The sequence below is a fragment of the Dermacentor silvarum genome, chromosome 3, assembly GCF_013339745.2.
Source record: "Dermacentor silvarum isolate Dsil-2018 chromosome 3, BIME_Dsil_1.4, whole genome shotgun sequence".
Classification (NCBI taxonomy): Eukaryota; Metazoa; Arthropoda; class Arachnida; order Ixodida; family Ixodidae; genus Dermacentor; species Dermacentor silvarum.
The window spans coordinates 54951435-54975847 of NC_051156.1; the positions used below are offsets into that span (position 1 = coordinate 54951435).

General features: G+C 43.9%; 1 protein-coding gene across 4 annotated transcripts in view; it reads left to right on the forward strand.

Annotated features, from left to right (window-relative positions):
• The window catches only part of LOC119445443 (3-oxoacyl-[acyl-carrier-protein] reductase FabG-like), a 98393-nt gene that overhangs the window by 55366 nt on the left and 18614 nt on the right, over positions 1 to 24413 (forward strand). The window contains exons 2-4 of one of the 4 annotated variants that reach the window (XM_049663297.1): positions 2004 to 2066; positions 6066 to 6205; positions 22269 to 22361. In XM_049663297.1, the coding sequence (XP_049519254.1) occupies positions 2030 to 2066; positions 6066 to 6205; positions 22269 to 22361 (270 nt within the window). In that variant the 5' untranslated portion in view covers positions 2004 to 2029. Of the gene's footprint in view, positions 1 to 1908; positions 2067 to 6065; positions 6206 to 22268; positions 22362 to 24413 lie in introns of those variants that run through there. The other 3 variants (XM_037709727.2, XM_049663299.1, XM_049663298.1) reach the window with 3 other exon arrangements.

A 24413-nucleotide genomic window follows, 5' to 3' on the forward strand; every position in this document is an offset into this window, starting at 1 on the left:
TTATGGGACACTGACCCATCTAGTAAGCTGAACGTCATTAACCGAAAGTTAGGGAATTGGCCACCCACATATAAAATACGACGAACCGAGGTCATCATTTGTCGACCTGGAATCCACTACACGTATATGTGGCACACGCTCGTGTGTGCTGAGTGGTCATGAATCACTTATCTGTTATAAAAGTGGCGAAACATTGACTGTCTTTCACGTGTTGCTGGAATGCCGCGAATTAGAGACTCAAAGAAAAAATGGCGCAGCTCTGCCCAGAAGGCGAAGTATCGATTGCTATAGCAAATTAGTCCACAGCTATGCGAACTAATTAAGGACAGTAGTCCTATCGCCTGTATAAACTTGGAAGCGAATGTTCACAAGAACGAGCAGTAGCATTTGTGCTGATTTTATTACATATTATAGCTGAAAAGTGAAGGATGACAAATGTGCCTGTATAACTACTCGAAGTGCTCAATGAATGTTTTTGCACGACCTCTTATAATGTCCCAGTACATGGTCCCACGTGTACTCAGTACTCACTCTCCCTCTTTTTCTCTTTATATTCCCCCTTTCCCTTACCCCTATTGTAGCGTAGCAAACCGGACGCTCGTCTCGTTGATCTCCCTGCTCTTACTCTCCTTGTTCTCTCCCTCTCTCTCTTTTGTTTTTCTTTCTTTTTCTTTTTATTTGTTTTGCGCTGCTCATCCCAGGAGAACGGTAGAGCAACACAACCTCTGCGCAAGGGGGTAGTAGAATAAAACAAACTCCCCCCTCAGAAAAGAAATGAATAGAAACGAAGCAGCGGCAGCCGTATCTAAGAAACCTAAACCTTTTGGTAGTGCTCGGGCGGGCCGCCGAACGTAGAAACGGGCCCGGGCCGGGCCCGGGCTGAAAAATTGGCCCGTGCAGGGCTCTAGTCGCAGGCCCATGCCGCGGCATCGCCGTTTGGCGCTAAGCCTTGGTAAGGCAAGCGGCGGCTTGGTCCGATCACAAAAAAGTCCCTGAAAGGGGGAATTGTCCACCATCCGTGAAAATCTTGGTATCGGAGCAATCCACAGCTCTTTACACGTTGAATGCACACTTTTTGGGAGGATCGGAGGTGATTTTGCGGCCGAAAACATTTCAGAAAGCCAGAGCCGATGTTTTCACGTCTGCATTGCTCGGCTTCTGCTTATCTCTCGCAGGAGGTTATGAACAATGGCACACAACAATGCCCAAGCAAACAGGTCTCGCTGTGTGTTCTGTGCACTACGCAGACAAACAGTAGTGGAGCACGCACGGTAACATTTACCATCACCTCACTACTCTCGTATTGCACCAAACGCTGAAGAAATGAACCAATCACCGTCAACATCACCGCTAATTATCAATCAAAGCAAGCAGCACAGAAAGCTTCGCCTACGTCGATTCCGACAGTGCGTGGGATCCACCAATTTTTTAATTGAATATTTAGCCTGGGAGAATAGCTCCTGAAAAGGTGCCCTGTTTATTGGACAGAAATAGTCGATAATATTTTCAAGTCAGTCGTAGTTGATCACGTTTATACACAGAGAGCGGATGTTGCGGCAAATTGCGAAAGTGCGAAAGAAGCAAATATAGCTCTAACGTTTCACAAATGAGTCAAAAAAGTATTTATGAACAAAGAGGCTACAAAACTGTGCAATTCACAGTCGCTCGGTAACGGATGTACAGCATCGGTTGTACTAGCACACGCACACTGCATGCTGCCATTTGCACATGGAGTGCCTGGCTGTGAAGCGATTTTTATTTTTGTTTTGGTAGGTGTGCGTGATCTTGTTAAATGGCCCACAGTTCATCTGAGCAAAGAGAAAAATCCTTCTGAGCAGAGAGACCCAAAAGCGCTCTACATGTGGCGTCGACGCTTGAAAAACGACTCGCTAAAGCAGCCGCTATTTTATCTCGCTGCAGTCGTAGGCGCCTGAGCGGCAGAGAGCGACTGAATCCAGCAGTATCTAGCGTCTTCACTGGCGGCCTGGCAAACACGCTGTGAGGTTGCAGAAAGGTTTTCTTTTTCGACATGCAGAAACTGAAAGAAAAGGTCGCCTTGGTTACCGGTGGGTATAACGACTTCGTTGCATATTATGACAGTCTTACTTCGCGTAAGTGGAGCACTGAGGATGATGTCTGATCAAGTGGAGTAGTATTCATATTGTCTTAGCAATGTTAATCTGATCATGTGGAGCTCATCTCTATGTTGACTAAAAAGGATAAAGATAAAATCGTATGCGACCACATTTCACGTGTGCATGTGGAAAGTGCGTGAGATTCGCCATATATAGCTAACGTGACATAGTTAGACGTTGAAGAACTTGAGTTTTGCGATTTTTTGCTTGTTTGAGAGAAGTGGTAAGATTTAATTTTACGATGAAGCTATTAAGTAGATCCGCAACGATTTCCATGCGGTGAAGGCCAGCGTGCTACGGCGTGGTCGATATGAAATGTAAATGCAACAGAACGCGTGCAGCCGCCCAGAATGCACTTTGAAACGTAAAGATGAATTATTATAAAATAAATGTTATCTTGCGCATAGTTCATTTGCATAGGCGGCCTGTGTGCACGCTTTTCTTTTTAGCCATAATCTTTAATTATTCTCTCGTCGGTTTATACTTGCTGCGTGTGGGTAGCCGTCTAGGAGTTTGTGTGGCTGCGGGGGTAAAACCTGATGCCGTTATATTGAAGACACCCGTTGAACGCTTTTGCCGCAGAGTTTCGCCGCCATCATAACAACTGCGCAGGTACTGCCCGGAATGGATTCCGCGATAAAACCGAATGCTTTCTCCGCCTATGATTGTAACATAAAATTGAGGTAGGCAGTCCAAACTTCGCATTGCGAACGTCGGACTCATCAGTTTCAGTGTGTGCGTCTGAAGTACGTAGAAATTTTGTTTTTGTCGGCGGACCTCTGGTCCGTATACTTTTGCTGGCGAGAGTAGCGCTAAAGGTGCCACAGAGAGCAGCTATCACTTTAGATACCTTAATAAATCTGAATAAACAGTGAGAAAAGGACGTGAAAGACAAAAAGTAGAGTCGGGCGCTGTTGCCTTGACGCGTCCCTTTGCTCGTCGTGTTCCAGTCTAATCTCATCTTTCTATTGCAACAGCCGATAAGGGAGTCGGGTTTGCTTCGCCGATAGCAACAGCACTAAAAGACGCAGGCCACAAACAAAGACGTGTACAAGGTGAACGTGCTCGCCCTATAGCTATCTTCTTGTAATGCGTATGTTTACTTGCGCTGGCAATCTTTTCGACGAAGTAGGCACAGGCTACCCAAAAAGAGGTCCCTATGAAGTACTCACACATGTATATGATTCGCGTGTACCTGCGCTCTGCCAAGGTCAATAAACGGGCTCTATTCCTGTTGCGCAGTTTTGCAAATACATGCGCACGACATGGCAGCTCTAGATGCTCCATGAATGAGGGCACAGGTGAACGCGCTTACACGCCTTTACTCCACTCCCTCGGCCCCTTTATGACCTACTTGAATTTGGGCCACTAACCAGAGGTTGAATCAGACAGACACTTTCAGTTGTACATGCTTTGCACAAAGGAAAAACATACTCTTATTATACCCTAGGCTAACATAATTTCTTAAGAGTTTTCATTTTTTCCACAGAATCATAAGAGCCTAAACCACGCTTTCAAAAGAAGCCTTAGATCAATCAATCCACTCTTGATGTCATATGTGAGCGAAATGCGGGATTCCCATCCTACGAGTTGCAATCATGGCCATTTTTTCAGGTCATACATTCGTGGTTCTACCTTGCTGATTTTCCTTTATGGCTTGTTTTACTAAGGTTGCGAGTTCCTACGTCTCCTTTGAAATCTCCGCTGCTTTTCTGTGCAGTTTCTCATGCGGCTTTTATTACTGCAAAGTTATTATGCCGTATTTTAATTGCCTTTCGACCTTCTTTTGCTTTACCAAAGTATCAAGTTTCAAAATTATTTGAAGAAGTTTCCCCACTGTCGAAACAGTGAACAAGTAAACTAAATTATTGCTGTGCAATAGCGCCGAAACTGCACTAAACAATTCGCCTCGCTGTCTTTGCAAGAGCTCAATAATTTTACGCCTAACCTTCCCCGAGAGATTACTTGCCGTATTTCTCGAACACAATTAAATTTGCTCGTGGATCCCAGTATAAACGGATCGCAGCTAGACTCAATATGCGTGCTCGTAGAAGTAATCAGGCACGAGCGCTAGCGTAATAACGGTACCGAAAACAGAGCAGAAGTTATTTACTTTTGTATGTCACAGTGATCTGGATACCACATGATGTCGAGCCGCCCTCCGAGCCGCCTCAGAGGGCCTGAGCCTTAACACGCCTAGAGCGATGAAAACTGATCCACGGCGAACTTCTGCGATTACATGACTGCAGTACTGACGTCCCCGCACAGCCCACACCGCAAAAAATTTGCGACTTTCCGTCGCTAACACAACGAATGTGCCGGCCGTGACGTGTTCAGAGCTCGCCGAGATATCAGTCCCGCTCCGACAAGGGACAAGGTTTTAAACAGGCATATTTCGTGTTCCATGTTACTGTAGTCAGTCTTAATCAACTAACAAATACACTGCGGTGGCCAATTGCCCATTAATGTCCGCCATGCTGAAAGCAGGACTAGAGAAGAAAGCATCATCGCATCGGTTGAATCCAATCTTCTTTAAAATCTGTTTGCTATATCGCAGATGAAAAGTTATATTGCTTGTTGTGCTGCAATAAAATACAGTTTAAAGTCGGGGCCCGTTTGGTGCCCATTCCTGATTCTAAGTGTTTGTATAGTCACACTGTTGCAGGAAGTAGCCTATACCACCTCCCCCGATTTTCCAATCACCTAATCGACTGTATAAAAACCTTTTTACAGTTCACCACCATCAGAATGCGGTCGCAAAGGCCTGAATTTAGCACGTGACTGGGTGCTCAGAAGCGCAGTGGCACAGTCACTGAGTTACCGCGGTGGGTGAAAATTTGAGTACTTGGTAGTGGTGAGTCTGGTGACTCGTCAACAAACAAACAAAGCGAACGCAGAACTTTGCCCCCCTCCCCCCCATTTCAATGTACTTCCGCGTATATCATGGAAGCGACAGCGTCTTCCATCTCCAACTGCATAATGACAGCTATGCCTAGTGCCGGCTAGATGAAAGGTCGCCTTGGCTGCTGCACTTGCAACAAATGCTACGCATAATGACCAGCACGAATAGAGTAGTTAAGGCGACTCAACGTACGCATGTTTCAAGGTTGTATAGAGAAGAACTGCGAAGAAAAAGTTTCACAAAAATTGAAAACACCTCCTTCTCGGGAAAGCGCTCCGTGGTTACTACAAGGAATGTGCCGGACGCCGCCGCTTCTTTGTCTCTCTTCTTTGCCGTATATGAGTAGCGGTTATGCGATGTTACAAAAATAGGTCGCCTATTTTTCCATTTGTTGTTGGGGCCATTCGTGGTAAATGAATCGAGCGCAATAACCTTACTGTGAGGGTTACTGTGTCAAGTTCTTTGTCTAAGTAAAAGCATGCCACCTATGCTCTTTCATCGACGCAGCGGGGACACACGCTCCATCTGGTGCAAAGTTCAGCATAACAATAAGCTGGTTTCATCGATGCTATTGGTTACAGAGGCATGTCCAATATTCTTGCAATAGCATTGACGGGGCACGCGCCGGAAGTGATAAGAATGTTCTGCGTCACAAATATGGAAAGTATAGCGTGATCGCAGGATCTCGGTATGGTCTTCGTCCAAACGCTCATAGCGGTTTTGCGATGACTCTCCCGTAGAAACGCCATAGATTTTCTCAGGTAACGCTTCCCTCTGGTTAGGGATTTTGTAACTACTGGAATGCCCTCGAAAGATTCAGTGTTTCAGCCAATAACGAGAACACCATACACAAGGGTTTCTCATATAAAGGAACTGCTCATTTCGTGAGAGATAATTTGATGCTTCGGTTACAATGCCGCGCGCCGTATTAACTGCTCCTTCACTGCCAACATATCGGTTAAACAATAGTGTTGGTCGACACCACAACTAAGAAATTTTACAGAAACTCATGCCGGGTTCACGTGCAGGCGCATCGTCTGGGATTGGAGAAGCAACAGCGCTCCACTTTGCCTCCCTAGGATCTTGGCTGTCACTGACAGCGAGGAATGTGACCGAGCTTCAAAGAGTCGCCAAAGAATGTCATGCCAAAGGAGTACCAGAAGAAAAAGTGAGATGATTTGCGGCTTCCCTTTTGCCAGTGTGTGTGCCACTGTTATTCGTGCAAAGTTTGCGTTTACAAATTTTCTAATTTATCTGGAAAAGATAACATCCGAAGTGCTACCTCATATCGATATAATATACAGGCTGTCCTTTTTTTAGATATTACATATATTTTTTTAGAAAAGGGCTATGACCATGAGCCACCTGTCGTATTTGCATACGAGCTCTGCGGCTAGACGAACATACCTTGACGCTGCCTAAGTTACTCTGAAAAGACTAATTACCAAAAGTATAATAATCAAATTTGTAATAATTATCTTTAGGGCTGTTGTATATGTGAAAAACTTGGAGCGCATCATAATTCATGTCATATCAATTTCTTTCAATCTTAAAAAGCTCTCGTAATTTGAGACATTGACAATCGAAATTAAAGACCAAATCCAGGCAATATCCAGACTGAAGGCGTCATGCTGAACGTCAGAGGACAACGCCCCGTGAATAAGTGTGGGGCGAAGGTTAATGATAGCACACCGCGGCATATCATGACCCGATACACAGCGGCACATGCTTGCCAGGCAAAGCGTGCCGTATCAGTAGGTGCCGCGACTAGCTGATATGTTCGGTCATAGAGAAAGACATTATCTAGAAAGAGCGGACACTCCCATAAAGCCCAGCGGCCGAATTGGCTGTAGCGCACCAAGCCGCTAGCATTAAAACCTGGAGCACACTTCTGGTCTCGGGTCCGCGTGTTTTGAACGCTAGCTGGTACGCGTCACGCCAGCTGCGCTGATCGGGCGCGACATTTCTTTTCGCTTCTACTATTGAACCGCGCGCGGTCTGCGTGCGGAATCGTTTTATTGTTTGGAAAAATTGATTGCGAACGATCTTTACAAGCCTCCATCGAAGCTGCACAACGTGCAATTTCATAAAGCAGACGCAAGACGCTTTGTGAAATGAGTAAATGTTTAGTTTGCTCTATATAAATGCCCGTTCCAGGCTCTTTGTGCGTTCATCTTATGTTCTGGCACCAGGTAAGCAGCAGTAGTTCCACTACGATCTCCACCGGATGGCATCTGAAAAAAAAAGCAAATTAGGTACAAGCATGAGTCATTTTGGTATTTAGACTTTGTAGAAAAACTGCGTATATAGGTGAAATCTGCGAAAGTGGTGAATGTGTTACATTAGAAACAAAAGCAATTCGCTTTCAGAAACGTGGCGTAGAAAATACCCGGCTCAACTCAAGCCGGGTATTTACATAATACATAATATGTATTATGTATTATGCGCCATACATAATATATGACGAAAACGTCTCATTTCCAATCATTACCCAATTCCCGGGCTTTAATTCCTGCACTTACAATGCCTGCAAATACACGGGAGAATGCACGTTTTCGAAAAAAAAAAAACATGGCCTCAGCTAACGCGATGGTATGCCACGTACACAGGTGGCCACAGCACAGGCTTCCAGCCAGACCATGCTAGGCGCTCGCAGAATTCGTTCTACTCGCACTCACGACAAATGCGTGGGTGCAAAGCCTGTTTTCAGTCGTTGCTAAGACAGAATGTTCGCCGTAATAAATTCTTGGTTTTTCAGCTCTTCGGCGTTATCTCTTGCGTACGTGTTCTGCCTGCGCAAACAATACACTCCCGTGTATTGTAACGCTCGGCAATCGCCCGTTCTGTTTTCCTAAAAGCGTGAGTACCGAAAGGTGTATGTTGTTTGGGGGAGAGGGGTGGCTTAGAGAAAGTCACAATCTTGTTGCAGTAAGATTCAGTACACGCGAAACTAACTCAGTCACAAAGCCGGATTAGGCCACCGTGCCTCTGAAGTACCCCGAAAACTATGACAATTAATTACAATAATGTCGGGGGTCAGAGACAGCGCCACAAGCTTGTCCCAGTAAGATTCAGTATACATGCGAAACTACCTGCGTCACCACGGCCGAGCTGCTTTTCACTAACTGCGACAAAGCCAGCTGACGCGAGCGTGCTCAAAATGTAATGAAATAAATGGCAATAATGGTTGACCCCATAGAAAGCGTTGCAAACATGTCCCAGTACTATTCCTAAGCGCCAAACTAACTGGCCACAACGGCCGACCTGTTTATTCGCTTACTGCGTCACAACGCCCGGTGCTTTTCCGAACGCCTAAATTCCTTGAAATGCAGCTCAGACTGTCAAACAAAATTTCTCCCTTGCGCAGTCGAACAGCGTGGTGGTGTCATGTCGAACAGTGCTGAAGGCACTCAAGAATACACCGGGAGCCCAAAAATCAGGCTACATTCAAAAGCAAAAAAAAAAAAAGAGGCGGGTCGCCGAACAGGCGAGCGCTTCATCGGCCTCGCTAGCGTCTGGCGCCCGACGCATGCATCTGGCATGTCGTTGACTTGTTGCTAGGCAACGCAAGAAAATTGTCTCAAAGTATTACTTTGTTTATACGCAAAACTTTTTAACAATGTCAGCGGGAAATAATTTTAAAAAATACAACATCTGTTACCTTCATTTCACATGCGTGTCTTTTTTTTTTGACGCTTTGCGTCAGCCAGAGTTTCATATTACTATAACTCTATGGCGTCAGCTAACGGATCGCTTTCAAAACTAGCATGACTTATTTCCTGTTGCCAGTTTTCGCCGAGTGTCCGCTCTTTTTGAATTTCTTTATGATGCAGTTGTAAAATCCCTCGCGCTTGTCATCACGGGGCTTTTCAGTCTGAAATAATAGCAGGGCCGCCTTCTCTGCGCTCCTGTGGCACTCGGTTTCGGTATTGCATGGATTTACCGTTGAATCTGAATTAGATATATGGTGAATTATGTACGATTTTGATATTAACTACGGAAGGAGGGTGCATTAAAATTCTATTGCGTTCAAGTTCGCGAACATTTAATTATTTGACCCTGCGACACTAATAAAAGGTTAATTAAAATATTTGTTAATTATTCATTTCAGAGTAACTTAAGCAGCGTCAAAGTATTTCCGCCTCGCCGTAGAATTTGTATGCGAAAACGAATGGTGTCTCACGGTCACAGATTCTTACAAAAAATATGTACAGTCTAAGAATAAACATCCTGCACAATAGTCCAGAGCACATAGTCTTGCAACGAGTTCAGTGATAAACCGAAGCGTATACGTGATGGCGTCTAATCGTGATTTCGTATGCCAAAATCTGTTTACAGGAACTTTTCTAATAAATTACAAGCGGCTCTATTCAGGTCACAACTAAAGTATCTTTTCGTAGCTGCTAAAAAAAACCACCCACGCCTAAAGATTGAGCAACAGTCGCTAACAGAACCAGGTTCTGTAAGAGAAGAGAGTTCTAGGTTGACCGCAAACTTGTAACAATTGTTTACCGGGTTACCTGAGAGGGCCAGAACAACAGCGACTTGTGACGCACAGTTTAACCAATCCCACCGGGGTTGAGTAGTGGCTATGTTGTTGGTATACTAAGCGCGAGGTCACGGGATGAAATCCTGGCCACGGCGGCAGCATTTCGAAATGGGAATAAATGCGAAAACACCCGTGTACTTAGATTTAGGTGGTCTCAATTATTCCAGATCCCCCACTACGGCATGACTCATAATCAGATCGTGGTTTTGGCATGTAAAACCCATAATTTTAGTTTATCCAAACGGCACACAAAGCTATTACTGCGGCGACCTACCGTATCCTGCTTTCCTGCTTGAGTCAAGCGCCGCTAGCGACGTACTAATTGTCCTTGTATAGTGTTTTTTATGATTTTTCATCAACGAGAACGCTCACGCGACACAAACGCCCACAAACACACACAAGAACAGTCGCAGCCAATCTGATGACTAATACATCAAACACAGGGAAACTGAATAAATGAGTCCTCAAAACTGTGGAAGTATTACGGGTCTGCTTCCTGGCTCATTGCTTCACTCGAACGCATCAGCATTTGCTACTGCGGTTGAGCACGGTCGTGGATTGCTTTTAAGGGAGGAAGTTTATCGAATTCTGCATCGTGTTCACAACTTACACGCTCTTAATTGTTTCGAGGTTTAATCAAAGTTATACAAAACAATACAACCACATACATTATAGACCATGTTTTTTTTAGCCAACACTTTACAAATTAGATCTGTTTGGTAACACATTTCAATCATATTATACAACATTATACAATTTACGTTATTTCCAACGCACTCTCAGAAAATAAGACTTGTTTTTGCTTTTACTTCAATACAAACGTTTTGCGTGTGTGTGTTTGTTTCTACATTGTTCAGTACGGTATACATGACATTTCTTCTTCTTTCTGTAGTTTTACGTGCCAAAACCAGTTCTGATCGTGAGGCACGTCGTAGTGGAGGGTTTCCGAATAATTCTGACCACCTGGGGTTCTTTAACGTCCACTACAACGCAATCACACGGGCGTTTTTGCATTTCACCTCCATCAAAATGCGGCCGCCCTAGCCGGGATTGAATCCCGCGACCTCGTGCTCTGCAGCATCCTTGCATCCAGGCCTTAGCCACTGAGCCACCGCGGCGCGTCATGGCATTTCGAGTTTACAGTTCGGTATATTTAAAAATTTTGGCTGCCAATGTCGTAGAAAACACACTTCCCCGTTAATTTCTAATTTTTTTCACAGAAAGGCCCCTGGTATAGGGCTGTTCTTTTATGGCCGGGAACGCTGCTCTTATGGGCTTTTTACTTTCCTTCTCCAAATGTTAAACATTATCACATTAGTAACCAATCACTAAAAACAAATGTTTGCTTAAATATATAATGTAGGGTTACTTAAATCGGTTTAGACTTTAAATTTTCGTTGCACCATCCTTGATACTGGGTTGGCTGAGCTGCATTTGAAGAATGCATGCCTAGCTTTTCCTTTGTGGGGGCAGTTCGGGCTTTTTTTGTTTGGTGTTCTGCGGAACGTATACAGGCTCTCTTTTGTAGAGAGAACTTCCTGTCGCCTTTTTCATTGAAGGACTGACTTCTTGCGGCATGGGTGTCCTGAACCAGCCTGATCTTTTCCTTTTATCGTTATTTTTTGTTCCTCTTGTGCAAGTTTTTTATTGCGATAACAATTATATGGACACTCCAAAGCAGATTTCTGCCTACGGCGTCACCGTCGCCGTTGCCGTCGCCGTGAGGTTCCGCATGACGTCAATGGAGATGAAATCGTCGCCGCGCGCCGCCGAACGCTGTATGTGCGAGTGAAAGGGCGCGAGGGACGCGCGCTTTCACGAGGAGTGAACGCACGGCGCAGAACAAACGCGCGTTCTGCGCCGTGCTCCCTTAATGGCTGCAGAAGTAGGCGTCTCTTTCCTCCTTTACAATCACCATATATGTAGAGCAAACGCGCCTTCTTCCGACGCACGAAAGGCCGTGGGGGGGAGGGGGAGGGAAGAGAAGCGACGTTTAGCTGCGGCACCAAGTGCCTATTTATATCAGAGGCTCCGGCAACAGTCACCAACGCCGCACGCATTTTGTGCGAACGCGGGCAAAACGCCGACGGCGTCGACAACAGTTCTGCGTGTTGCCGGTGCTGCTGCATGTCCAAGTTTATACAGCTGATAAAGCTACTATCATTACTCCGATTAGCTCTCTACAAATTTGCTATCGCAATTGATGCTTCGCCTTTTAGGTGAAACTGCGACAACTTTTTTTTGGATGCAAATATCTCGTTTACCTGTATCAGAGGTGGCTCCTCTATGACATTTTTGCGAGAGAACTTTCTGTCGCCTTTTTCATTCAAAGACTGACTTCTTCCCAAGTAACGCAAAATGTTGCCGTAACGTTCTCTGATTGTGCACAAATGTCGGCGTATAACGTTGCCTACATGCTGCTAATGTCCTCTTTTTTGATCGCCAGACAACGTTGGGTCGTAACGTTGTGGCAGCGTTGAGCAGCATATTCACGACGTTAACATAACGTTAACAGAACTTCCTGGCAATGTAATGTGGCTGTTGCCTTTTGTCACTTGAGCTTTCAGGCAACGTACGTATGTGACGTACAAGCAACACTCAACTGACATTGCAGAATATTTGTAGACATGCATAACAGCAGTGCTGTCAGCATGACACGGCTGACAGCACCGCAAACCCTTAAATTTATATTTGCTTGACAGATAATTTACTCTAGTAGTTTTCATTTTGCATATGCATGAAATTGTGAAACAAGAATTAGTGAAAAAGAGCGTTTATTACGTATGTATCTTGTGTAGCTTACCAAGATATCTGTGTAACTTACCTTGTGGTAAGATGCACTATATACGTAAAATAATGCTGTTTTCACCAGTTCTTGTTTACATTTTCATGCATATCCGACATGAAAGCTACTAGAATGCATTATCTGTCAAACAAATATAAATTTAAGAGTTTGCGTGCTGTCAGCCATGTAATGCTGACAGCGCTGCTGTACGGGCAGCTCATCGGTCTTGCACTATATATAGTATTAACGCGCCCTAAGCCAGAATCTTTAAAGTGTTTCACATGGTGGTTTGCCTGACTTGTCTTGCTGTTGTCGATAGCACAGCATATAAATGCTAACTGCAAGTAAAAGTGCACAATGCAAAGCTGCGAAGTGGTTCATAAGAACAATTTTTCATTTTGGCTATAACAGCAAGAGAAGCAGCATGCACGTCCAATGTGCAGAGGTTCTCGTATAAAGGTTCTCGCAGCACGAAAGTAAATATATTCAACAAATGTTCATTTCCTTAAACATATCATTTAAGCTTAGACCACAGAAAAAATCCAATCTTTGCTTCCGACTTACGGCTCTAAAAATAATGTGTCGGTAGCTGCATGTGCTTTCAAGAAATTGCATAATAGCCAACATCAGCTGCTAAGAACAAACGCTAGTATGTAGGAATTGTTTGTGCAGGAGGAATATGTGGTGGTTGAATATGCACCCATGAATATGCATTGGTCCACCTTAAATAGTAGTGAATGCCATAGACAAACCCGGTTATAATGTCAAACCATGCATTTATTTACTGTCTGCTTACATCATCCTCGCAAACAAATGACACTTATATAACAGTAACTTAAAAACTGATAACACATTGATAACACACTTAAATATATTTTCTATTAAACATCAAGGTCTTCCATCGCATATTAAGACTCTACTAACAGCTACAACTACAACACAATATATTTTGCTTTCACATGTAGGTCAGACTTCGAAATTTGTTGCTTTTTGTCGAGTTCCCTTATTTCAATGGCAGAACACAATTTATACTTCTTAATAACAGCACAAATACTGTCCTCCTTCACTTTGTAATGTACAACACAACACAGTAACATACCAACAACACAACACAGTAACACAACACAGTAACTTGCAGACATGGCAGCAAGTGTGAAGTAGTCAACATAGCCCAAGGCGTACAGTAACAGAAAGTCATCCAAGCACTGATAGCCAGCCATCACTTTTGCAGAGGATGGCCATCAGCACAAGTGATGCAGACATGCCTCCCTCGGTAGCTTAACTTGCATCCAGACCTCACTGGTTTCCAAGTCAATAATGCGGTAACCTGCAGAGACATCAATTACATCAAAATATAAAGTGCCATCTGAACCACTGAAGTAAGCCATGTTTACTGTGAAAACAGGCTATAAAAATGCTTACAAACAACTTAAGCTTCGCATAACTGTGAAACAAACAATAGTGACTTTACACAGGAGAATAATGCAAAACATCAAAAAGCAAATTTCAGTAAAACCTAACAATTATAGCTATAAGTTTGGACACAAGAGCAAAGAAAGCACAATAAACAATACCCACAACTTCCTTTATTGCGCTAAGCAGTTAAGACGTTAGTATCAATATATTCCTTTAACATAAAGCTTGCTTGCAATGCCACGGCTGCTTGTTACATCCAGTTCAGTCTTTGAAGAAAACAAAAATTAACAAATGATGTGAATGCTCTACCACGCTACCAAAACCACATTTCATTCGTGATGAAAGAAAGTTCCAATGAGTGAGTGATAAATTTGACTTAATGGTACAACATATTGGTGAATTGCAGCACAGATATTGACGACAGAAAAGACGAGACAATAGACGTGTGCTGACTTCCAACAAAAAGCTTTATTTTCAGCGACCCATGTTTATAGCCGTCACTCATCACATTGCACACGCGCAAGTCACTCCCTTAGGAAGGTCAACTCTGTCTGATAAGTGTACAGATGCTGACACACACAGAGCCAAGTCGCGCAATCTTTTCAGCTTCAATATTTTCACGTGTTAGTTGATCACCGCTACTGCTGACAACAGTACACCGAGCAAACAATGGTTCACAGGCACATGAACTGAAACAACATGCAAGCCAACTGTCATGCACGTTTTTCTTGACATTGTAGAGTGTTCTCTCAGCTGGTCATTGATGCAGCGTCCTGTTTGGCCTATGTACTGTTTACCACAAGAAAGAGGGGTACAGTAATTCATGTTGCTAATATAGGTGACGAACAGATTTTTGTGCTTTTTGTTACACTTGTGTGCTGCGCTGAAACATTTTCTTTGATTACACAACTTTATAAGCTTCTGAGGTGCAAAGAAGACAACTTTAACTTTGGAACGATCTGCACTTTTCACAATATTGTGAGACAGCTTATGAATGTATGGTATGACAGCCACTTTAAGTCTGTCAGATGGAGTGATCACATGGCAACCACTCGGTGCATGCGCTTTTCAGAGTAGAGGTCATGTGGTCACTGCATCTGACAGACATAAAACTGGCCGTCATACCCTACATTCATAAGCTCTCACAATATCAAGAAAATTGCATATCATTCTAAAGTTGTGTAATCAAAGGCAATGTCACAGCACGCCACACATATGCAACAAAACACCAAATTCCGTTTGTCACCTGTGTTAGCAACGTGGTTTATTGTATCCGCCTTGTGGTAAACAGTATATAGGTCAAATGGGACGCTGTATCAATTACCGACTGAGAGAACACTCATACAATCTCATGAATAACGTGCGTGACGGTAGGCTTGAATGTCATTGCAGTTCGTGTGACTGTGCACCGTCGTTGGCTCAGTGTACTGTTTCCAGCAGAAGTGGTGATCAGCTAACACGTAAAATAATTGAGGATGAAAATATTTCGCGACTTGGCTCTGTGTGTACCAGCACACCTGCACACTTGTGAGACAGAGTTTACTTTCTTCCTAAGGGTGCGAATTGCGCCTGTGCAATGCAGTGACTGACGGCTATAAACATGGGCCAGCAAAAATAAAGCTTTTTGTTAAAGAGTTGCCGCATGTCTCTCGTCTTGACTCTGCTGTAGTTGCCTACATCTGCACTGCAATTCAGTGCCTGAACGACCGGCTACAACTACGCTACAGGTGTTGCATATCGGGAGAAGGGTTGAATATTGCTCTACACTGCAAAAGTTGTCGTTTCTATCCGCGGATGACGAATACGGAAGTCCTGGCCGGGGAAAAACTAAATTAGAACGCGAGCTTTTGGAAGCGTTGTTAATCGAAAATTCTGGACCTGATAAGTAGGTTAGCGCCACTTCGCAGGCACTTTTAAACAAAGAAATGCAACTCATGAGTAGCCACAAATAAGCTGGTTTGTTAATTCTGCTTTTGTTTCTTCTTGGGCTACCTAAACGCGAAAAACTAGTCACTCGATTCAACCGCTCGGCCAAAACCAAGCATGAGAAAATAAATTTTTCTCCTCAGGGGCACCACATTTCGAAAGATATGCATCAAATGCATCTGAAAAGTTAATTTCGGTGCAATACATGCATTGTTACAAACATTACAAAAACTTGAAAAAATGTGAATGATACTTACTACCCACAGCTTCCTATTTATCGGGGCTCAATGTCGACTTCTCCAGTGGTTGTGCGTCTCGACGTGACCAAGATCATCGGGCTCTCCTTACTTTTCTGGAAGCAACGAACTTATGGGCACGTTTGTAACCCAGCAACTATTTCATTTTTTTTACATTCTTTAGTAGCGTGACCTGCAGGGGCGGGCCCTACTGTATGTTTTACTTTATTCCTTTGAGATTTGTCATCTCGCTGTTTCTTTCCCTTTTCCACCCCTCCTTCCTAGCTTTCATTTCTATGTTTGTCTCCTCCTTGCTGAAGAGTAGGCAGGCGTTGTGCCCCTTCTGGTGGCAGTTGCCAGCCTTGCTCCTCGCTTTCTCTTTCTTGTGTATATGTTTACAAATCAAATAATAATAATAATAATAATAATAATAATAATAATAATAATAATAATAATAATAATAATTTTGAACCGGTTTTGATGAATTCTGCACTTGTTTTGGTGATGTGCCCTGTTTTGAGCACTTGTTTTTGAGCGTGATCACGACAGATCACACGCGACGACCGCCGACGACAGCCCAGGCCACTAAAGTGCTTCGCAGTTAAAAGATCACGTTCTCGTGAAACCTGCGGCAGAAAGGATGTTCGACATCCGCCGCCAAGGTTTGTGAGCGGTGGCGCTGACTAACACTCCCAGGTTTATTTCCAGTAGATAAACATAAATACCCCAGAAAGTGGATAGGAAAACGGCGCTGAGGTAGGTCAATTGGTAAGCACAATGCGAAGACGTGGGATTGTTTCCAACCGGCAGCCAGTTGTTTTTTCAGTCATTTTCATTTCCATTAACTTGTACTTTCTAATTGAAATAAAGAAATTATAAGTGATTTCCCCTATGTTGTCGTTGGTATCTTTTGTTTACTTCTCATGATATAATCAATAAAAATCGGGCCCCTCTGTTCCCTTTCTTCTCGTTGGGTTGGTGTGGCACTTCAAACCAAACTCTTCTAGCACCAACTGAGTGAACCATTTTTATCTGATTTTGAAATGACCACATTTAAGTCTCCAACGATGATTCACAGGGGTAGTGTCATAACAGCTTACCCAGGCAATGTGCGCGGTCGTGAACTTCTCGATATCACACTTGGTCGTGCCTGGAGATAAATACAGCGTGGATATCCCCATTACGTCTTCGCTTTGCACCGCACAGACATCCCCAAAGTCGGTGCCACTGTCTTCTTGCCAGTCAAGGGTGTATGGTTATGCATACGTTTTGTGCGTTTGCCTATATAACAATGCGTCCTGGTCGTGTGACCATGGGCTGTTTACAAACTATTCCAGTTTATTCAGAGACTTTAAAAAAGCATCTTTATTGAAAATGCATCTTTATACCGGGCCGACCCGCGATGCATTTATAAAAATGCATCGCGGGTCGGCCCGGTATTGCACAACCTCGGGGTCGGCCCACATTTTCGCCCACGGATACGAGAAATCCATTCGGGGGTAGACGTATACAGTTTCGCTGTAAAAGCTGCTCTTATCGGGGCCTCAGTAGCGTAGCCAGAAATATTGTTCGGGGGGGGGGGGGGGGTCTCACGTTTCAGCGTGGCCTCCTCCTTCTAGCATTGGTAAATGGCTCAAATACATGAATAATTACTGCTTGGCCATTGCCTATACCATTGCATATTAGATGCTGCAAACGAATTTTTGAACGCTGCGCACTGTCTAGTCCAATGTGAATTTTTTCATAGAAGCATATACTCGTATGTTCCAAATATTGTGGTAGAAATAACTGATATCAGTGCTTCCGCGCTTTTTTGTGTATTTATTAACGAAAGAAAATACCACAAGAACTTTAGAAATATAAAAGTTCGAAACCAGCAAAGCAGTGCATGCAGCTGATATGAAAAACGTAAAGGCCATGAAAAGATCAAGTTGAGGACAAATATTTTGATGAATCCTTGTCAATCAAGAACCTTGTTTACATTTTTGTACATATGCAACCGCCAGTGAAAGGGCCCCAATGACGCTGTCCTTCGTTGCAAATGATTGCGCAGGAGCAGCTGTTACCAGTCCTGTATTGTAATTACACCGAGATTACAGTCGCAACAGTGAGTTCATATAAAAAGCAGGAGTTCTGCAAAATATATGTTAGGAATGCGAAGATAGCATGGAATATACAAATGCGGAGATACAACTTGGTAAAGGGCAAGAAAAGTGTCGCTGGAAACAAAGTTCCCTGCTTGTATTCTCAAAACCACGCAACAAGACATTTCAATATACGTTTAAGTCTCCAATAAATCTACGTATCTAAGCAAACGTCACTGTATATAATGCGTAAAACAAGACAAACAAGTTGCACAGTCACAGATAGTAAATTTTACGCATAGAAAGACGGAAGATCCAAGCAAGAACAAAACAATAATCGCAGAAATCGTCATATGTACTTGGACCATGCGGCGGTCGCGACAGGAGTGTATGGGTAGAATAATTGGAGAATAATGCCAGAATCAGTACGAAAATGTGTAATTAACTGCCTCCAGAGCGGCAACAAATATTCTGCACCCAAAATTAAAGATGGGTATTGCTTCGGTTTCAAAGAGAAGTAAAAGCAGGGCCACGATTTTGTAGCGATACCTTATGACTTATTCCATACTAGTTTTATCATCCATCGTTAACGGCCGGCTGATAACACTAGTATAGAATAAGTCATAAGGCATCACTACAAAATACCGGCGCAGGTAGGTAAAAAGGAAAGAAAAGGCCAAACGAAAGCCGCAGATGATGCGGCAAGTTGAACTACGCAATATCAGAGCGTGCTTGTTGGGAAATGCCGCGTGGGTAGGGCTTTGAATGAGCAAGGTCGGTCAAAATCGGTTATTGATGTCCTCGTAATTTTCGTATTCGCAGGATAATTTTGATCATGATGCTAACTGTTAGATTAAACGACGAACATTTCTGTGGTTTGCTAATGAACACTCATATGTTTTCATAATTGCCAGTTTATGAACTTGAAGAAACGGAGCTCCTTACTTGCATTGATTTCTGCTGCTTCGCTATCTAAAGGACAAACTTCACTCTGCCGGAAAGATTAGCGAAGCGGTCAGTGACTTCGCACACGTTGATGCCGACGTCTCTGTGGGTGTATAGAAGCGCCAGCCTAACGACGAGTTCCTCAGACATTGAATAGCGCACGTAGTTTTTAGTAACCTCAGTTAAAAATAATCTCTCTGTGGTGGCAGTGGTCACTGAAAGGGTGGATAGGATCTGCAGCACTTTGTACACATTTACATAGAACCAGCAGTAGCAATGAGAGAGGGTATCTGTTCCAGTGCTAAAACCTAAAAACACTCCTTCGATGTCGTTGTCATCCTTGTTTAGGTAGCTTGCGCAAACAGTAAGCTGTTCGAGTCGAGCAATATCCGCCGTTTCGTCAGCAAGTATGGAGAAGCAGCCTGCAGCGTTTACTTTTGCATCTAGGCTTTCTTTGATAATTTCACCAGAAATATATATAATTTGGTTTTGTACATCTGGACTTAAATATGAGGCATTACTGGGGGCAACTTTCCAAATGGTTCTTCAGATATGCATCTCCACAATCAGCTCGCATGCGAAGAAGTTCTCTGAAAATACCGGTATTTTCAGCTGTGGCTTCGCTTAAATCCCTATGACCCCTGTCCCTATGGCCTCGGAGAGCCAGACATTGTCGCCCGCAAAAAAAAAGAACTCCTCAATAATAGACCGTTAACTTTCTTCAGTTTTCTCTTATTTTACGTTGCCTGCCCAGGTCCAGCTGATGGATCACATTGGGTGCGATTCCTGAAAATGTTTGGAGAATATTATCAGCTACCAGCTGACAGTCACGGTGATATTCAGTATTTTCGTGTGTGTGGCCGATTGGGAGCGCGTACTTCCATTTCCGGAACAGCTTGGACACGAGGGCTCCAGGGCGCGCAAGTAGGCCCAAGTTTATAGGAACATTAAACCCATAAAGTTCCATAATTGAACATTTAAAGCACGCCTTTGTAAATGTCAGTGCACCTTTCGCGTAACAATTTTATGAGAACTTTACACCCATAAAGTTCCGGAATTGGAATCCATGCGCTCCGTAGATTTCGCGGCCGCTGTGAGATGCCGCAACGCACCCGCTCGCTACCGAAAAGCCGTTGAAAGTTTGGGCTCGGATGGGGCTCCTTGCGTTATGTAGCTCCAGGTGCAAGGGCGTTGCCACGAAATCTAGCCCGAGTTCGCAATGTTCATGCCAAAATGTATTTTCACGCGTGAAAAATACACTGTAGACAAAATCCAGAATGATTCCCGGCGTCGGTAGTTGTCTTGGTCGGCGGTGCTTGTCAGCACAAACAAATTTGGAGGGTCAGCCCCTCCCCCCCTCCCCTGGCTACGCCCCTGCGGGGCCTCCATCGGGCTACTCATTCTGGCCGGCAGCGTCGATGACAGGATTGTGGACGCTGCGTTGACGCGTCCCGAACGCGCGGCAATCTGGCGCGCAAATGGCGCTGTACTGAATCCTTGCCTCAGGACGCGGCAGGCGTCATTGGTTCCTGGGCAGGCTCGTGAGAGGCGTCAACAGAGGCTGCAGTAGGCCGGCAATTCCGTGGCAGCTTGACAGGTCGCTGTGGGGATCCTTGGCCTCCCTGGGGTCGATGTCGGGCCGACGAGACCCCAGAAACGTGTGAGACAACCTATGAAGAGCCTTATCGACGGCTTGCATGCAGGCTGCGCTGCAGCACCTTTACTTGAAAGCGAAAAAAAAACAGCGAGAACCAAGACGCGGGAGCAGAAGGAGGCATCACACACACAGTCGCCGGACTTACAACTGATTTATTGAAGCATCCAAACACTGCTTTTCCTGCAAAAGAAAGAAACCAGTCAGACATATCGAAGATGTGAAACAAACCCCGCTAAAGACCGCCACTATATATATCTGTGATAAGCACAGATGGGTAGCTTATGCAGATCCGCTCGTTCTTTTTGATATGAAACGCTTCAAGCATTTCGCGCTCGTGCTTGGACTTCCCCTGCCAATGATGCTAGCGCCGTGAAACAAAGGCGAGCAGCAGTTATATTTTTTCACATGCAAAGCCAGGTTGCTCCCTGTGCCCAATCGCAGCGTGTTGTGTTGTCTGAGGCGTTCATCTAGGCACTGCCCCGTCTGGCCGATATATACTTTTCTACAAGACATGGTGATTGAATAAACCACCCCAGCAGCGCCCTTAGTGAACTTTGTTCGGTGCATGGTTTTGCAGGCTGATTCTTGTTCGCAGCCGAAGATGAGGACGCAATGGCCGGAATGCTTGTGAACGGCTCAAAACGCCAAGTTCGCACCAAATTTTGGGGGAAATCTTTTAAACCCGTGGGAAATCTTGCTGAAGTACGGAATCACCTCAACGTTTCTTGTCTCTTCCAATGGGCGATCGGAATTCACACGAGGTTTCTTCATTTTTCTTGCCAATGTTTCACCAACATTCAACAGTACAGACGACGGAAAACAGGAAGCCTTTAGCCGGTCCACCTTATCCTCAATACTTTGCTGCATAATGTGCGGGCAACTTTTGTTCCGTGTATTTGTGAAACACTGATTCGCAATGCTGCGTCAACCAATTTCGAGTGGGCAAATGAATCAGCTGTAAGTCCTGCGACTCGGTGTGTCTGTGTGTTTGTGCCTCCTTTTGGTCCTGCGTCTTGGTTCTCGCTGATTTTTTCACTTTAAACATCAACCAACAAGAGCAGCAATTCGCACGTCAAACCTTTTACTTTCACCGCCGCAACCGTGAAAACTCCTGGCTGACGTCCAAAGCGTAGCCGGTATAACGCGAAGTGAGAAGCAAACATTTCTAGTACTGGTTGCTATCTATTCTAAGTTATATATTCGAGTAAGATATCACAGGGTAACTTTTACTTCATAATCATTAGCCGCTACTAGGAGTACCCACCCGTACCACGTGATCAAAGTAGTTGTCTCGGCTCATACGATACAGGTGGTCAATAACAATTCATTTGAGTAGGTATTGTGTCACAACAATCTTGTTTAGTGTGATGAGATTAAAAGCCCATGCTTTATTGAATAGTGAAGGCTAAAGGATTGATTTCTGCCAGAAATTGTATTCATTTCGCACACGCTCTTTGTTAATTTAAAGGCCGAGGTTCACCTGTTTAGCAGCCATCATGCACAGTGTCTCTCACGCTTCGCTAAAATTATTTATTCTCAACCTTTAATATTTTACGATTGGGCAAAATGCTTCAACGAGCTCTTTTCAAACGGTATGTGATTTCTTATTTGTGATTGATTGAATATTTATTAGGTTCTAGTGACAACAGGGGACGTGTCGCACGAAGAGGACGTGGCTGCTGTTATTCAGAAGACCATACAGAAGTTTGGCCGGATCGACATTCTCGTAAGTTGAACTATGTCTGTCAATTTAGTGCCAGGGCAATTATGGAAGATTCCTAGATCCGTGCCTTACCTCGTGCATCATCGTTTGGTGCCATGTGATATTTCACGTGCATGGAGGAGCGTGAGCGGGTATGCCGTTGTCCCCTTTCGATCGCGTTTTGAAACCTTCCGGCCAGCGACGCAACCAGAGCGATTTGTAACAATCACCTCAGGCAGACGAGAGATATCGAACTAAATATTTGCAGGAGTCGTGTACGCTTTACAAGCACGTAGTGGAGAGGCCTAGAAAAGATAACGTAGAATTCTAAATAGGTGCACATAATTAGCGAAGTTCACGAATCGATAGTATAGCAAGAGCAGTAGGTGGTATGTCAGCTAATCGAATGCACCCGTGATATAGCATCATCAATAAATAACGGACACCAGGTTGACTGCGTATCCCTGAATTTTGAAAAAGCTTTTGATTCTGTTCCCCATAACATTCTACTGATAAAATTGTCCGCCATCAAAATTCCAGCATAACTGATCAAAGGCTCGAGACGTACCTGACTTGAGGGACTGACCTCATCAGAGACTGAAGTCTTATCGGGCGTTCCACAAGGGTCCGTCTTGGGCCCCCTGGTATTTCTGATATTCATAAATGACATAGAAATGCAACTTTCCAGTCACATACGCCTGTATGCAGATGGTTGTTGCATATAGCGCGCCATTACCTCCCCTGCCGATTCAAGTATTTTACAAAAAGACCTTCTGGAAGGTTCCACGTGGTGCGCCAGCTGCAGCATGAGTTAAATCTTCCAAGTGCAATGTCGTTCGCTTCATTTAAAAAGCGCACCGCTTGTTACAAATAACTTTCTACACACTGAAACATTGATTAAGGTAAGCAGGTATAAGTACATAGGCGTTGTTCTTAAAAATAATCGTTCTAAGGATGAGCTTGGCGTCTAAGACTAGTCGCATGTAAAATTTTCTAAAACGTAGTTTCTGCAGAGCCCCCATAAGGTAAAGGAAGCCCTTTATTTAACAAACGTTTGTCTGAACTTGGAGTACCCGTACTCCAAGTAGAGCAAGTAGGTGCAAGGTAGAGCAACCACGGTTGCTCTACTGGTACCACCAACTATAGCCACGGGTACCACCAACTATAATTTCACTCAGAGCTCACCACAAATACGTGTCAACTTGAGATGGCCACATCTCGGGAACCGACGAAAATATTTAGGACTTACACTTTCCTTCAATATTTCCACAGGCAACAATGGTTTGTGCAGGGACATATACATGAAGAACGCAAGTGATATTTCACACGGAACGGATAATACGCTAAAAGTACAAGAGTACCAATGCCGTATCAATCCATATAAGCATTCATTCTTTCCCAAAAGTGTACACGACTGCAATAAACTGCTGCATGAAATTGTCACAGCCACGCCATCTGTGTTTGAAAATTTGTTATCGCAACATTTGTAACTATAGTACATAAATCTGTTTTGTTTCAGATAGAACGGGAGATTAACCTTTCCTGTTCACGGCTTTTATTAATTTAAAGGCCGAGGTTCACCTGTTTAGCAGCCATCATGCACAGTGTCTCTCACGCTTCGCTAAAATTATTTATTCTGAACCTCGGTTCGGCCTCAAGTGTAATATTGCCTTAATCGCAGTAATTTTTGTTATATTATTGTGTTGCACTTTGTATTACATTGTATTTCATAATAACTTTAGGTGTAACGTTTTATTAAGTACTGTATTTTCTATGTCGATATTGTGTTGTATGTGTAGATGTTTTCTTTTGCGCCATAAACCATGTTTATTTCAACATATGTATAATATTCCTTCCCCCTACTCTAATGCCCAACATTGGTACGCTGTAGGTATGTAAGTAAAAAAAAGTCGCAGTATCGCCCGAAAGGCGAAGCATCAATGGCGATAGCAAATGAGTACAGAGCTATACGGAGTAGGATAGTAGCTTTATCAACTGCCTAATTTTGGACACATTCGCTTACTAACTTAGTTAACAAGCGTGATGTGAGCGCGCACAATAAAACATCTATAGACA